Below are 16,215 nucleotides of genomic sequence, written 5' to 3'. Positions count from 1 at the left end.
CCTCCTGACCCCAGCAACACCCACCAGTCTCACTCTTGAAGGCACAACCACACACACGCGGGCTGCTCTCTGTCTCCACAGCAACCAACTAGTCATCTCCTATCTAGCCAAAAAGGCATCTTCCTCCAAGTTCCTCGGTCTCCTGCAAATTCCTGAAGAGTGCATATGGTCGAACACATTCTGCATCACCCTCTCTGCCACTTACTGCCCACAAATACAAACGGAGTGAAATCATCTATTTAAACAGATTTTTTTCTCCTGATAGGGAACTGCTGCTAAAACCAATGAACAAACTACATCTCAAATACAGAAATTTGTATGCCATGATGCCAGATAATATGTCAATTTCCTACAGTGTTACATGCTGCGTAAACATCAGCAAACTCTGTTTCTGACCAAGGAAAATGTTCTCCATTAGGGGGCGATGTGGGAAAAAATGCCAGGATTTTTACTATGGCAGGATCAGAATCTGGATTTTATCATGACTGCTTTTCAAGATGTTTGTAGACTAGTTTGGCTTGCAAACAACATTGTAGCCCCAAATATTTCTTATCCTTCATTTGAAATAACTTCATGCACACTTTTAATCATTTCCTTTTTCCTGTACCTTTTCATAACTTTAATCCAGTCTTGAGCCATACTTTGAAGCTATGTTCATGTTTTTAACAGCCAATGAAATACCAAGCACATTTACACTGAAGCAGCTGTAAGTAAGGCTGAACAATTGATCAAATCGAAAGCGACATTGCAATGTAATAGAACGCAATTTTTAAATCGCAAAGGCTGCAAAAAGTTTCATGTACACAGCCCTGGAGGAAATATAGTAAATTATAGGATGCACCGATTAAAAAATTTGATTACCATATCTGATGTTTATATTGTTGTTATAGCCGATAGCCAATATTTACCGGTATCAATATTGGTAAAAAAAAAATCTGAGATGATGTGTCAAGGTAGTTCAGAGAGAAAGAGCGGCCATGGAGAGGATCAAAGGATGTAGCGCCTGAAAAGAAGAGAGTCCCCTCTTCTTTGGTAGTTTTGGTGTTTACGTAGTCATAGAAGACAATATTATTTGGATCTTGAAAGATGGTTCAAGATGCTCTGAAAATGGCCAGTAACTAATGAGTGAACATCGGCCCACTTTTACACATTGGCCGATACTGATAATGATACCAATAAATTGGGAATCCCTGGTAACTTGTACTCATTCGTCCTCAAAACCAGCAAAAGTCAATATGCTGTTTTTTCTGGAAAATCAAAAAGAGGATCTGTACAGTAGAATGAATGTGGCTGTCAGGGCAAATTCCCCTTGTTCACTTTATTCTGTATGGTTTGTTACTCTAACTGACAACTGAAGGCCAGTAAAATTTCAGTGTTACTTTTTCTTTTTAAATTAAAAAGTGTAGGAAAGAATTGTTTATATGTATCATTATCATTTGTCCTGTTGATCATACTACAGAATTATTTATTGCTTGTGTTTGGTGAATAATGCAAAGGATAACCACGCCTCAAAATGTTGCACACTAAAACGCAATTACAATATAGGTCCAAGGATGGGTACCAAGTTAGGTAATTTTATAATAATGACCGAATTCTGTCAAAAGTACTAGGTACCGATTCATGTAAAATCAAGAGGTACCATGTTTAGGTACCTAAACGCATCCTTGTGACTGTGGGGGAGTGGAAGAGCAGATTTTCCATGCTGGACATGAACACAGCATTACAAGGTTATATATTGAGATAAATATGTTAAATTGAAAATAATTTACATTTCATTATTAAACGAATTGATATTTTTGACCACATAAACACAAAAAAGTACCAAAAATTGGTACCGATAAGCACCAGTACCGATTGACAGGTACCGGGCATCAGTACCGTATCATTTCAAATGTGAAAGGTACCCATCCCTAGGTCCAAAAATATCGCAATTAGATTATTTTCCAAAAATATTCAGCCCTAGCTGTAAGGTATCTTTGTTGCCCTGATCTGCCCTCAAAGCAAAATATATGCTGGGTGGAATTGATTCTCACCGTCAATGTTTAGCATCATCTTCCACATGGCAGGGCGCACAGATTGATGAAAACCGAACCAAACCTCCCTCCCTCCTCCCAGGGGATGATCATAACCCTCTGGAGCTGAGAAGAAGGATCGTCCGACTGGAGTGTACCTTGAAAGAGAAAAAGTGGTGTCATAAGATAAAAACACGAAAAGGGCATGTGAGATTTGTAAGTTCATCTTGAATTTGGAATGTGGGTCAATTTGTGTTCATACTGGGTCGGATCAAGCTAATTTTCATCATCACCCAAGGCTACTGTGATAAAATGAGAGGGAGGTGACCCTGCCTGAACCCATCTGTCTTTTATTACTCTGTCCAGGAGTCACATTAATAACTGCAAACAGGATTCATTTTTCTGTCAAGTGTCAAGATGCCAAACACCGCTAAATAAAAGGTGTCGATATAACTGCTTTTTATTAAAGCCTGGGAAAGATTTTCATCAAGAACTGGTGAGGTTGTGTTTGATTTGGCTCTTTCTGGGGCTCAGGAAAGTGATACTGCCTTCAACATGATATGAGGTTCATATTAGCTGTGTTTGATTTCCGTCTGGATCAGAGAGCTGATATTGGTGCCACAACGACAAAACAAATATTTAGTATTTACTATGACTTCTAGAGGGATCAGGCTCTCCCTAGCTGCAGTTTACTGACTTCAGATAAATATGGCATGATTTTGACATCACTCATTGATCTATGGTCATCACTGGATCCTTTTACAGCAACAACATTTTTGCCATGATCAACAAGTTTTAAAGACATTAAACCACCAGCAGCTTACTTCATGGAGGGCAGGTGTCGCAGCACCACATCCACAGCGTGCACAGGGTTGGTGCTGATGGGTTTGTCCAGCTCCAGTGGCTCAGGCATGCTGCGTCCGGTCAGCACCTCGTGGAGCATGTGCCAGCTGACCAGAGACACAAACTTGATGGAGACTTTGAATGGCCGATCTTTCCCTCCTTCTCCAGGAAGAGTGACATCCAAGTCCACCTGAGAGGAAGACAGAGAGAGGAATATGAATCTTTAGTTGGAAAGCCTATTTCCTTTTTAAATGCTGCCACATTTGTAGGAAATCTTCTCTGCTAATGCAAAACAGCTGAGTGGAAAGATTCTTTTCAATTATAGGAACATGGATTTCACAGCTCTGTACAGTGCCCAACAAATGATTATCAAATTTTCCCTCGACTCACCCCTGTAGGCGCCACAGGCAGTGGGTTGGCTGTGTACAGGCTCCTCTTTCCATCGTAAACTGGCCTACGATCCCCAAAGATTGTCACCTTAAAGTGCTGCACCATCGAGTCAACCACCTCCCTGCACAACACAACACAACACACACACACACAGTCAGATCCGCCTTCAAATACATCATACACGTATATAATAGGGATGGGCTTTTCAATCAAAAGAGCCATTCGATATTAGCCAACATTACACTTTGGCAAAGATGAAGAGGGCTGTTCTGCTCTGCACGTTGATCATCAAACTTACTTCTTTGGATGACGAAGCCTACCACTAGCTGTTGATCTGCAGACAGCGCTGCACTTTCCACTGCATGCTTCGCTGTCACATGGCTGTGCTGACATGTTGACGACTTGTCGTATACTAGATTAACCTTGCAGAGTTTGCACTGCACCTCATTGTTGTTCATTTTTTTAAATGAGTTCCAACACTTCCCAACCCATTTTTGAACGCCTCCTTGTTCTTGTTTCCTGCTGACTTCTGGTCTGGCTCCGTCGATTATGTCAGTTTGTTGCTGTGGTCAAGTTAAAAGCGATCTGGTTAGGACACAGTTTGTTTTATTACTAAAGTCATTGGGTATTTTAGATATTTTCTGTGCAAAACTTTCTGTCCCGCTTTTTTTTTTTTTTTGTGAAACTGATGCATAACAGCTACATCATCCTGCATAAAACTGTGATTTACCACAGACAGCACAAAGCAATCATCACATGAACTATTGCAGTGGTTCTCGAACTTTTTTCAGTCAAGTACCCCCTAACAAACACAAAGCAGTTTTGGATGGAAAAAAAAATAGAACATAGCACTGTACTCTTAGTGCCTATTGAATATGATATTTAATTTATAAACTTAAACTTATATTGGATTAAAACATTGACTAAATAAATGGTGATAAAGGAATTTTGCTTGGTTGCTATTTTTTGAATATACATCTTTGAATCTTGTGTACCGCCTGGAGTGCTCTTGTGTACCCCCAGGGGTACACTGTTACGGCTGGCTCATAACCTCATTTGAGAACCACTGAACTATTGGATTTCTTATTGTTAATGACTTTTGGAATATTTGAAAACCATTGCCCATCCCTAGTATATAAAGATATCACTCTCATGGTGCTTCCCACCTGTTGACTCGTCGTGGACACTTGTCAGGCTTGATGTCCACCTCGTAAAGGTAGACATCCATCTTGGGGATCTCCACCTGGAAGCAATTGGCCAGCAGCTTGATGGGCTTCCCCATGGTGCCATAGCCAGGACGCCGAGGCATGGCGAACAGGGACTGGGCCCCAACGGCTGCTGAGAGAAGAAAAAAAAAGAGGGTAAATACAGGACGAAGGAAAACTAAGTGCAACGGGTATAGGATGTTGGTCTGCCAGGTTTATTCTCAAGACACTTCAATATCCTTTTTTGAAGTTTTCATCCTTGTTCAGTATTGATACTTCTTTTCACCATAAATAGACTGTCCTGTTGCGGTTACTAGCATGCTGGTCGGTAACAAAGACTGTAAAAATAAATGGATGTCATCTTGCTTGGCTTGAAGTGAGGTCAACACAAAATCTGTTCCCTCTGGTGGCTGGCTGCAGTATAGGTCAAAAAATCCATCTACCCAGTCATTGGGCTATGGTCAAACATAAAAAATATATATATCTCGTAGAAATGTTTCTCACACCCGATTGTTGTGGTGATTTGAAGACATCATATAAATATATAATATATTGGAAAAATAATATATTACAATATATTACAATACATTTCAAAAAATATATTGGTACATATATTTTTCTTTCGTAAGGGTATTTTGGCTTCAAACCTGTACAATGGTAAATAGCGGAGCCACGCTGGCCACTCTATATACAGTCTATGGTCGGTAAACACACACACACATTAACAAGTTTGTAGGTGTCTGTTAGTGGAAAAAAACGTTAATAGAGAAATTCCAAATATCAAGTTGAGGTGCTGTGAGGGGGAAACTCCAAAAAAACCCATCAACATTTATAACTCAATACAACACAAACACACCCACTAAATTCTGAGTGAAACCACACTGTCACACTTCTTTGTCATAATATGGACTTTTATTTTAATCTGACCTAAATAGAAAACTACGGACTTGATGTGCAAGATGAGGGGAAAAAAAAAACATTCAGCTCAAAAACATGAAACCACAGTGTTTATCACAGATCGCAGCTTAACATGTGTTAGAAAAATCGACTTACTATGTCCCACACACACACTTTCACAAAAAGACCATGAGATGTCTGAGACATGAGTCACTTTGATCCAGAAACAGAGACTTCTGTTCAGCTTTAATGTGTCACACTCATAGCCGTGCTATTTTTGGGTCTGCTTAGGCTTGCCTTCCAAATCACACTTGATGAAACAAACGGCTCAGCTTGCGTGCCAACACAAAGTTTGCGTTACACTTCTGGTGTTGGCGTATTGTGTTGTTGTGCAATAAGAGCAGAAAGTGTTACTCTTTATGCCCCCACTGACACCCGTGACATTTTATCGTTTCACTTTTATTCAACTGTTTGATTTTGTCTCCACAGTTCTCTCAGTTTCTTTGCAGAAAGAAAAAATGTGTCATTGATAAATGAAAGTCAGTTGCGAGTGATTCATCTCCGATTTGACTCATAGGCTCACATGAGTGGGTGAAGTTGGGGTTGAGGGCCCAGCTGAGGGGAAATTTCTTTAAAAAGATCCCGACAACAGAACAGAAACCTTCTGTGAGGTAACTGCAGACAACATGTGCAGCGCTGTTTGTTTACAGGCGCGCTCTGGTAGTATGTGCTTTCTGCCCTGGCTCTCTTTTCAGTGTCTCCTTCGGGTGGGCTGTGAACTGGAGGCTACCACCCTCCTGATGAAGGGTGAAGGCCTCATGTTTGAAAAAGCCCGCTGGGATGAAATGAAGAAAAAAAGAGAGGAAAGTCTGGAATTCCTGCCACGGCTGTCCCTCTCACACAGAACTATGTGCACACAAACTTTTGTTATGGTAATTCCTTTGGGGCCCTCAGTGAAATAGGAGGTAAGCCCGATTTCACACACAAGAGCAACCAAAGGAGGGAAGACAGATATCCTGGTACTAAATCTTCATTAAGGCAACAGGAATAAGCTTGTCTGCCACAGACTGAGATCTGTCCTGATTCACTCAGAAATCAATCAAACTTAAAGAGGGTCTCCTGTTACTTCTTCCGGCCTTGTAGTGGTCTGGCTAGAGTCTGCACGTAGGAGGAGGATAGCAGGGAGTGGCTGGATTAAGGAGTGGGTAGTGTTGGTGTTTTCATCTGCTTCTCTTAGCTGGCATCCGTTCAGTGTGAGTCACAGAGCCACCACGGGCACAAAACTCATAGTAAGCATCCTTGAATCTATGCTGCTTGGAGCAAAGACGGTGTCTCATACTGAAGTAAGAAAAAAGGAACTTGAAGCAAACATGCAAAGCAGGTATGCCACCCACAGGCTTGCACAAACACACCTAACTAGTTTCTGTTTTAAACCCACACATATAAAAGTACAGTAACTTGTATAGGAGTGATATCAACGACACACACAAGTAAAAAAAGATGTGGAATCCCCATATTTCACTGACGTTATGTTGCACAAATACAAATACATGTGTTTTCCTAACACTCAAATGAATTTGACCTAGCAGGGCAGAATCCCCCTGGGCGAGCTTGATCTCTCAGACTATCCCACCCACCACAGCAGTCACTTCGGATTTCTGACTGCTGGGAATCCACCAAGATGCAAACAAACATCAGAACAAACAAATAATTTAAATCCAGGGTTTTACAGTATTTATCTGTAATATTTCACAGTAAATAACAGTAGTAGTATCACTTGACAGGCTTTAATAGTAACTCGATGGGCATGGTAGCTGTAAAGTAACAGAATTAAGCTGTAGTTTTGCTGTTATTTACAGTGAAACATTAAGGAAACACTATGGTCCTTCCCTTTTAAACATTGCCCATGTCTCTTACACGAGTGCCTGCTAGAAACAGCTTTCTGTTTCAATGCCCTCAATCTCTGGAACTTTCTGCCTCGGTACACCTGCTTTTTTAATCAAGTTTTTAATTTGGAAACATTAATTTTAAGCCCCAGACTGCATTATTTCCACTGTTACTTTTATCACTACTTTAACATCAATTTTATGCTATAATCATTTTTAATTTAATTAGTTTCTATTTATATTTCTATGATTTGCTTATTCATTCTGTAATCTTAAATCATTTTATTTCTTTGTGTCTAATTTTTAACCATTTTATTTTATGAAAATTATTTTTTACAATTTCATTTTAAATAATTCATTTTGTTTTAATTTCCTGCATTTTTTAAAATTTTATTTTCACTTTTTTATTAGCTAATTTTCACTCATTTTGTTTGTTTTTTTAACTGATGTTATGGTTGTCACTTAAACTTATATTGCCAAATGGCCGAATGTCGTTTTAAAAAATCTTTTATATCTTTTATGTGACAAACCCACAAAAATGACCTGAATTTTTTTAGACTATGTTTAACTTATTTAACTAGACCTTGTTTTACCTCTACTTTTATATTGTGTCTAGTATTTTGTTTTTTATGTATGAAACTTCTTGTAATTTAGCACAGCCTGTCTCTTGTCTTGGTGAGCCAAAGTCAATTTTCCACTTCGGTGAACAGTAAAGAAATATTCTATTCTATTCTATTCTATATTGATTTTATTGCACTTATTTAATTTTCATTTTCAATTATTCTCATAACTCTTCTCACTTATTGATTGATGATATATTGTCTCTGTTCTTAGATGAAGCGCTTTGGGTTGTGTGAGAGATGCTATATAAATGCAAATGAGTTAATTACTGTTAAAGTAATGCAACTACTTAACAGTCATCAAGTGTAAATTTACAGCTAAAATTGTGCTTTGTAAATAAAAACAGTGGCCTGATACATGTTGGTCTCTGGCCTGTTATGAAAACAGGACTCTGGGTGCTTCTGTTACTTCCAAAAATGCTTCAAGACATTGTTGATGTTGCTGTATGCATGGGGATGACTAACGTATAAGTTGATGGGTAAAGTTGATTGAATGAAGTTTAGCACTTCTTGTAGTTGGTTTTTGTTGACCAGCATACCGAAAGCATTCATGTTGATTACAATTCGCTGTAAACACAGGCTGAACCGTCCATTTCGCACATGGTAGCCAACATGCTGTGATGCTGAAAAACAACAAGCAGGCCTGTCACACACATGTGTTTTGCAGCTTTAAGGGCTCTGAAAAGTCAACCTGTTCCTGATCATTCACTAACACATCGGATTCCTATCCCTGCTATCTGACTTTCTTGGAAACGGAGGCTCTGTTCCCTTCACAAACAGACAAAACAAATCTGCTTGTCCGCAGGCTGGAGGGTCAGACAAGGAGCTTTCACTGACAGTCTGGGAACAGAGATAAATACCTCGATTTGTAGTCTATTCACAGATATTTCTGTCTAATAGTGATTCAATACTGATAGGAATTCAAAGGACAGCTTTTGTAATTACTGAAAGCTGAATGTTCAAAACATATAAGCAGAGTTATGGTTATGTAATGACTAAGACCTTGAATGTCAAAAAGCCCATTTTCTGAGCTTGTCGCTGCGTGGGAAGTTGTACAACCTCGAACACACAAAGATGCTTACATGGGCTTACAAGAGAACGCAGGTTCATGAAACTTAAATGCAGAATACTACTCAATCCATAACATGTCAGGGACTCGACAACCTCCGCTTTTGGTAGGCGACGAGTGATATTTGGCTAAAACAAATACTGAAACCAAACCAAACTACACAGACACATCAAAGGCGTATTTACTCTGTTCAGCAAGTGTACGGGTTCAAGGAAACCTCCCTCTGCAGCAGTGAATGTGTGTGTGTGTGTGTGCACCCACTTTCAGATAATTACAGGAAGGACATGTTCTAACAAACAGAAGAAAGGAGATGTAATCCTCCCCCTGTCTATCAGTAAGATTCTCATTTTCTGAGCTTGTACACTTGGAAAAAGAAACACAGCAGAGGAGGAATGAAACCTGAAAGTCTAATGCCATAAATTAGAGACAAATACAATAACTCCGAGTCCTGCTGTGGATACAAATTGGCACTTAAGCCTTGGGTCTATGTGAAAAAGAGTGTCTGTGCAACAAGTCAATTGTAGAATAGTAAAAGGTCTGGTGCTGGATTATGATGAAACAGGCTGTAGATTTGCAGAAAACATGTTTGAGATCCCTCAAAGGCTTGTTCTTTTCATTTAAATTAAATATTTATATTCAATTACATTCACTGACACTAAATTAACTGCTGCACATGTTCCTGAAAATGAATCTCAGGCTAAAAAGCACTGTGAGGTTTCTACAGTCGGAAACAAATCGTAACTTTATACCATCACTACCAATGGGGAAGCTACAGATATGACTGAAACTAACAGTTTTTCATAATTTTATGGTGTTTACAGGGTTACGTGAATTCAAGGAACAGTATGGATGCTTAAATTTAGTATAACCCTCCCAAGCTAAAAAAATGCTTCTTGAAATTTACTCAAGTTTTATTGTTTTTATGCAAGAATGTAACTTAATGGTGGAAAAACAGAATGCAAAACATCCACAGAAAACCTTGAGATATCCTTCAAGTACTGCAACATGTTTCACTCCTCTGTTTTCCAACAGCGTGCTCCAAACACTCACATTTTTGCTAAATTCTGGCTGAACACACAGCATCAGTTTGCTGTTTGTGCACGGAGCTGGTTTTGCGGGTCGTCTGTGCCTCTTTCTGGCAACCCCACTTGAGGACATATTTTACCACTTGCTGTTGGCAGATCAGTTTTATTCAAGTCAATGTGAAGAGCTGCTGGCAAATTTATTATTTAGTGAAATGTCAATCTTCAAAACAGAGAGGAGATGCATTTACATAATAATTAAGGCTGGAAAACTCCCATTACAGTTTATTTTTATTGAAAGTTTTTCATGACTATGTTTGTTTTGATTCATATGCAGCTATAATCCAGTAATGATACATGACTTGAAACCTTTAGGGCCTGTGTCCACTGGCAGCATTGGGCTAGTAATGCCTGAAATCTCACTACCCAAGTGTTTCTGTTGCTACGTATGAAACGTGTCCTGCAGCTTGGTGTGTTTTAATTTGTTTTAAAATGCCGTGTTAGCACCATAAAATAGTTCATGGAAAATAATTTGTTTCAACAGCAGCATCTAACCTTGAAATTTTGCCCTTCAGTGAAGTTAGTTTCTCCTCTGTATTTACCTCTTCTGTTCATGGTTGACATTCTGGTGCTTGATAGTAACAAAAAGTTGAATGATGTTGAACTGGGAGCTTTATGAGCATTGACACAAAAAGCCAACACTAGAGTTGTTTCTGGGCTTAGGGACCTGAGCACAGAACATGCAGAACTGCTTAGTTTTTTAGTATAGAAACAGAGCACACAGATCCTTAAAAAATAAAGAGCCAATAACTTATTTAAGCAGAATTACATGACATTTATGCGAATTGTATCCAAAAGAGATATTTAGAGTGCAAGCACAGTAGTTGAATTGATTTGATTGATTGTAAAAATGAAACACAATTGTACGGTGGCCCTGAAGGGCAAAACTGGATAACAACAAAGAACAAGAAAAGAGAGCAGGATATTAAAAAAAAAAACTTGTTGCAAAAACCATTAAAAAAAAACACAAAAAGAAGGAAAAAGAACACAACAACTAAAATTATAAAAAAGGACGTGACAGGAGCGCAGGTGGCCTAGCGGTCTAGATTTCGCACAATGAGGGTCGTCCTTGTTCAGGCTGCTAGGGTTCGATACCAGCCTGTGGCCTCTTTCCCTTATGTCGCTCCCCACTCTTGCCCTGATTTCTGGTGTTACTGTCCTCCCCTCTCTAATCAAAGGCATAAAAGCCCCCAAAAAAACTTAAAAACAAGGATGTGGCATTAAAAGAACACACACAAAAAAAAATTAACAGGGAAAAAAAGTTTTCCTTTCGCCAAAAAGAGGAACACAGAGCTCATCTAACCAACATCAGTCCGAGATGCCTGCTGGTACCTTCCTTCAACGTTTGGTTTCTATTTGAGAGTTACCTCTTTGTTTTTGTGTTTCTTTTTTGTTGTATTTCCAAACTTTTTGTCACACCTACATCATTCTTTCAAGTCTTCTTTGTTATTGTTGTTGTTGCATACTCAATTTTTGTAGCCATTAGTTGCCCTTCAGGGCCACCATGCAATTAAGCAAGTAATGAACCAGCAATACATGGCATTAGGGCTGGGGCTGTCACGATTTTTGGGGTGCAGATTTGGTTTAAATTGGAATTCTTCAATATTTATGATTTTTGCGATTTTTAGTTTGCTTTTTTAACACCAAACCATGTGAAACAGTCAAATAATGATGACAATGTCTACAGACTGAATCAGGAGCCATATTTTCCCATAAAATGCACATCACATGAGTCAGAGAGAAACATTTCATAATCTGCTGGAGAAAAGTGGTAACTTTTTTCTAATCCAGTTTATAAACAAAAACTGAAATTAAGAATTTGAATTTGAAACAAAAATTTTTTGAAAAAGAATCCCGATTTTGATATTGTCAAACAATAAATCCTGATATATTGTGTTTTAATTTTTTCTTCCACCCGTAATGGGAATGTTTTAATAGAACAGATAGATGAATAATACACAGCACAAAAACAACAACAACAACTGTGCTGCCTTTCTATGAATATCTTGGAGGAATTTCCCAGCTCACGTGAACTCATTCTGCTGCTCTTGAACAGAGCGCGGTCACACTGCACACAGCTGGCCCGCAGCCAGAGTTACTGGATAGTGAGGAGCAGTCCTGACATAGAGTCCCCAGTGCTAGCCTCCTCAGCCACATCCCCCTCTCCACCTTCAGAGTACACAAACGTACAAGTGGCCACGCATACACAGGCCCACACACCAGCACACGCACACACACACAATACAGCTGTTGTGTTTCTAATCCAGAGAGGCCTGAGCTGTGGGAACAGGGCGAGTGCTCAGCGGCAGGGCACAATGGCGTCAGTCACAGCGGGCAGTGCGTAGAAACACACACACCCGCTCACACACACAGAGTGGCAGTTGGCGTAGAGGGATTGACACACATCACGCTCATTCAGGCTCCACCTCCACCATCCTCATCTCAACCTTAAGGGTTCTGCACATGGAGCCCACGGGAGTCAAAGCTCCTCTCTGCCAAAGATAAACACCAGCAGGCAGCCGCTCGCTGACAGGCCGATGAGTGCCTGGTCAGTCACAACATCATGAAGAAATGCTGAATTCCCCTCAGGACAAACCTGAGGCACAGTGACAGAGCGGATAACAGCGAGATAGAGAAATGTTTTCAGCTGCAGCAGAGGAGAAGAGTGAGGGTGAGGGGTGGGGGGGCAATTTGGACGACCTGACAAGTACGTGAGGGATGGATAAACACACATATGTATTCATACACACACTTACAAAGTATGACTGTTGAACTGACTTGGAGATTCAACTTAAGCGGGTTAAATGGAGCCTTCTGTCCTCACGCTGTTGCCAGTGGAACAGTGGACGGGGGCCAGGGGGTTTGTTGACTTTTACTGTTGACTCAAGCAGGATGACTGTCACTCTGAGAGTTTACTCGCACGCTAATAAATTAATTTGAAGCAAAACAAGGTAATACACGTAATTTACTTCTGAAACTGTCCGTCTTCGCTGCTCTCTGCCTACCTTAGAGAGAAATATGTGCAATATCATAGCGGTGCAGTATAAATCAAGATTACAGGATACAGAATAAAACAATAGGAGATAAAATGTGATTATTTCCAGGATTATTTTAGCAGGAGAATGGGACCCACGTCTTGTCTGGCAAGAAAAATAAAATGCTGTGCTCATTGGAGGGACAGGGGAAGCCACTCACCTGCTCACTCGCAAGCCTCGAAAAAGGTTTCTATCTGCTTTCTGTTTCTTACTGCTAAAACGTTTATCCCCAACATTCTATCATTCAATAAATGTAGAAAAAAATAAAGTAAATTTAGGCAGTTATGTTGAAAAGAACATCACTTAAGATTTTCTCTTTGTCTTTTAGTTGTAAAGAAATAAATGTAATCTTTTTCTACTCCTGATAAACATACAGACTTCTCTATCCTGTAGTGAGCCCCCCACAAAACACAGAAACTTCTCCTTCCCATTCCCTCACTTCCTGTTCATAACCTCCCCCCCAAAATGAGCCCCTTGCAGTTCCCCCAAACACAGATCTCTGGTACAACAAGGCAGGACCAGGAGGAGGAGGTGGAGGGAAAGACATGTGGTCTTGGCTGCTCTGGCTTCTAATCTCTGTGACACATCACAACCTCCAGCCTTCCTCCTCACACTCCTCTTTATGCACCCTTTCCCAAACCACACACACATACACACACTCCATCCCTCAACTTTTCCTTCTGTCTACCCAGCCCACTTGCAGGAGCTTCTGTGTCGGTCCCACGCTATGACAGCAGCATGTGTCAGCCAGAGGAGCAGCCTCTCAGTCTAGAGCATCAACATGCAACACGCAGCAACACTTCAGACAGCGCCGGAGGATTTAAAAACATGGGCTGTTTTCCCAACCGCCTACTACATACTACATGTGAACAAAGTATGTAGTGTGACTGTTCTGTTGGGTCTGTTTTGTAGTATACTACTCTGGTTTTCAGTTTCTGAAAATGGAGCCACAGGTGGTTGATTTTTTTTTTTGCTTTTATCATAAATGTTCAACCCAAACTTTGGATAGATTTTGGCATTTTAGTTATTTTGTCGATCATATCAACAGCAGAATCATCATATTTGATTTTATTGTTGCACCAAAAACTATATTATTTACTGAAAATGAACCTGGAAGGGATTTTCTATTTTTACAGCTGGTGGAAAAACAACTTCTATATAATCTACAAATAGTTTAAAAAGTGAATTAGTAGTTTAAATGGGTAAATGAAGTAACAAGATTTATTTGTGTTTCTTTCGCACAACTTCTAGGGATGCATGATGTATCAGTATTACTATCCCATCAGCCGATGTTGGTTATTTTCTTAACATATCGGCATCGGATGATGTGTAAAAGTGGGAAGATATTTACTCATTAGCTGCCGGCCATTTTCAGAGCATCTTGAATGATCTTTTGAGACCCAAATAATATTGGTTTCTATGGCTATTAGGGCTGGGGGTAAACGATTATTTTTAAAAAGATTAATCGGGCGATTATTTTATCGATTAGTCGACTAATCTAACGATTAATTGGACAATTAGTCTAATGATTATTTTTCTGTTGTTCAGTTATTTCAAAAGCATAATGTATCCCAAATAAATACCAAAACAATCTCTCTCATAACAGGGTTTATTAAACAACACTGTTTTTCACAGCAAAATGCAAAATATAGACTAAAACTATAAAAAATAAACAGGCCAGTCTGTTTACTCTTACAGTCCAGCTATGTAAACACTAAAACTACCCAAGAAGAGTGGACTCTCTTCTTTTTTGTCTCTCCTTATCTGTTAATCCTCTCCATGGTCGTCTTTTCTCAAGATCGCGCCACTTTTTCGCTCTGAACTACCTCGGCAAATCATCTTAGATTGTTTTTTTTGTTGTTGTTGTCGTTGTTTTTCCCAGTACTGATATGGGTAAATATCTGTTATCGACCATAACAGCAAATCAACATCAGATATCGGTATCAGCCAAAATTTTCATTTTGGAGCATCCCTAATCACTTTACTTTTGTCTCACGAACCGTCTAACATTAGTGTTGTTGTATTGTACTTGTAATGCCGACTCATTCCTGTAGATGGCGGAAATTCAACAAAACCTACCACCCGCATAGACAAACAGCGTTAGTGCATTGTGGGAAGCAGTATGCCAGGTGGACTGGTCCATTACATACTGAGAAATTATAGGATTTTTGGCATACTACATATTTTGCAAGTTGTTGCATACTGGCTATTACATACTGAATTTCTGGCCAAAACAGTAGGCACTACTGGTGTAGCAGGCGGTTTGGAAAACAGCCATGCAGTTAAAAAAAAAAAAGATAAAAAAATGTGATGGTTTTAGGAAAAGCAGTGTCTGTTTGGCTAAAGGCTCAGTGACGACTTTATCTGTGATACTGAAATTGTCTCACTTGTAAATATTTGCCTGTTCATAATCCATGATTTAAAATGTGCTGCTGTGGACAGATCTTAATCAAAGCACATCATCCTGTGACAAAAGCATGATAATAAAGTTAAAGAAGGGGTTGTCTGATAGGTTTTGAAATTTTCTCAGTCAATATAAGGCTAAAGGGAAATCTCATCGAGATACAAAGCCTAAGGAGCAACGGCAAACTACGTTCCCCATAGAAACCCACAACAATACACACATGGTCAGCCTTATGGGTGGCTGGGGTTGTGATGGGGGTTGTCTATTGTAATTGAGCGGCTTGAATGAACCGAGCGTTAGAGGCAGACTGCAAATCAAGTCTTAAGCCCTCCCTCAAAGCAGACCCCACTGTCAGTGCAAAGTCTACAGAGAAACCAGCTCACAAGGCCAGTGACAGGAGAGGCTGAGTTTCCCACTGAGGCTCGAAGAGTGAAACAGAAGCCGTAACCAAGGAAGGGGAGAGGGGGCGGTGGCGGTGGTGAGTGTCTGTGAATCAAAAAAGAGCGGGAAAAATGGGAGTGTGAGAAAGACACAGGGAGAAGGAGTGGACGGAGAATAAGACGTCAGTGTCACAAGCGACAGAAAGCCAGCGCCTGTCCTTAAAACCCACTCAGTGAAACTAGCACCCTGTCTCTTGTGTATTGTGTATAAATGTGAGTCATCTCCAGCCAACTCAGATCCCACCTGCTTACCAAGTGTGGTGTGACAGGTGGAGGGTTGGGAAGGCCCCGGACATCACATTGTCTTCCAGTAAGCATCAATTCTAATTATG

The 16,215-nt window shown here is 39.9% G+C and overlaps 1 protein-coding gene across 3 annotated transcripts in view; it reads right to left on the bottom strand.

The window, feature by feature from the left end:
* ago3a (argonaute RISC catalytic component 3a) overlaps nucleotides 1-16,215 on the bottom strand; it is a 32,421-nt gene that overhangs the window by 12,354 nt on the left and 3,852 nt on the right. For 2 of the 3 annotated variants that reach the window (XM_074682725.1, XM_074682727.1), the window contains exons 2-5: nucleotides 4,412-4,583; nucleotides 3,246-3,366; nucleotides 2,837-3,045; nucleotides 2,034-2,170 (exon numbers count right to left, since the gene is read on the bottom strand). In XM_074682725.1, coding sequence (XP_074538826.1) covers nucleotides 2,034-2,170; nucleotides 2,837-3,045; nucleotides 3,246-3,366; nucleotides 4,412-4,583 — 639 coding nt within the window. The remainder of the gene's footprint in view (nucleotides 1-2,033; nucleotides 2,171-2,836; nucleotides 3,046-3,245; nucleotides 3,367-4,411; nucleotides 4,584-16,215) is intronic. The other variant, XM_074682726.1, reaches the window with a different exon arrangement.

Source organism: Halichoeres trimaculatus, unplaced genomic scaffold, assembly GCF_033239565.1.
Source record: "Halichoeres trimaculatus isolate MK-OKI-2021-1 unplaced genomic scaffold, fHalTri1.1 fHalTri1_scaffold_12, whole genome shotgun sequence".
In the NCBI taxonomy this organism is placed as follows: Eukaryota; Metazoa; Chordata; class Actinopteri; order Labriformes; family Labridae; genus Halichoeres; species Halichoeres trimaculatus.
Note: the sequence above shows the minus strand (reverse complement) of the source record. Positions and strands in the feature narration are given on the sequence as shown.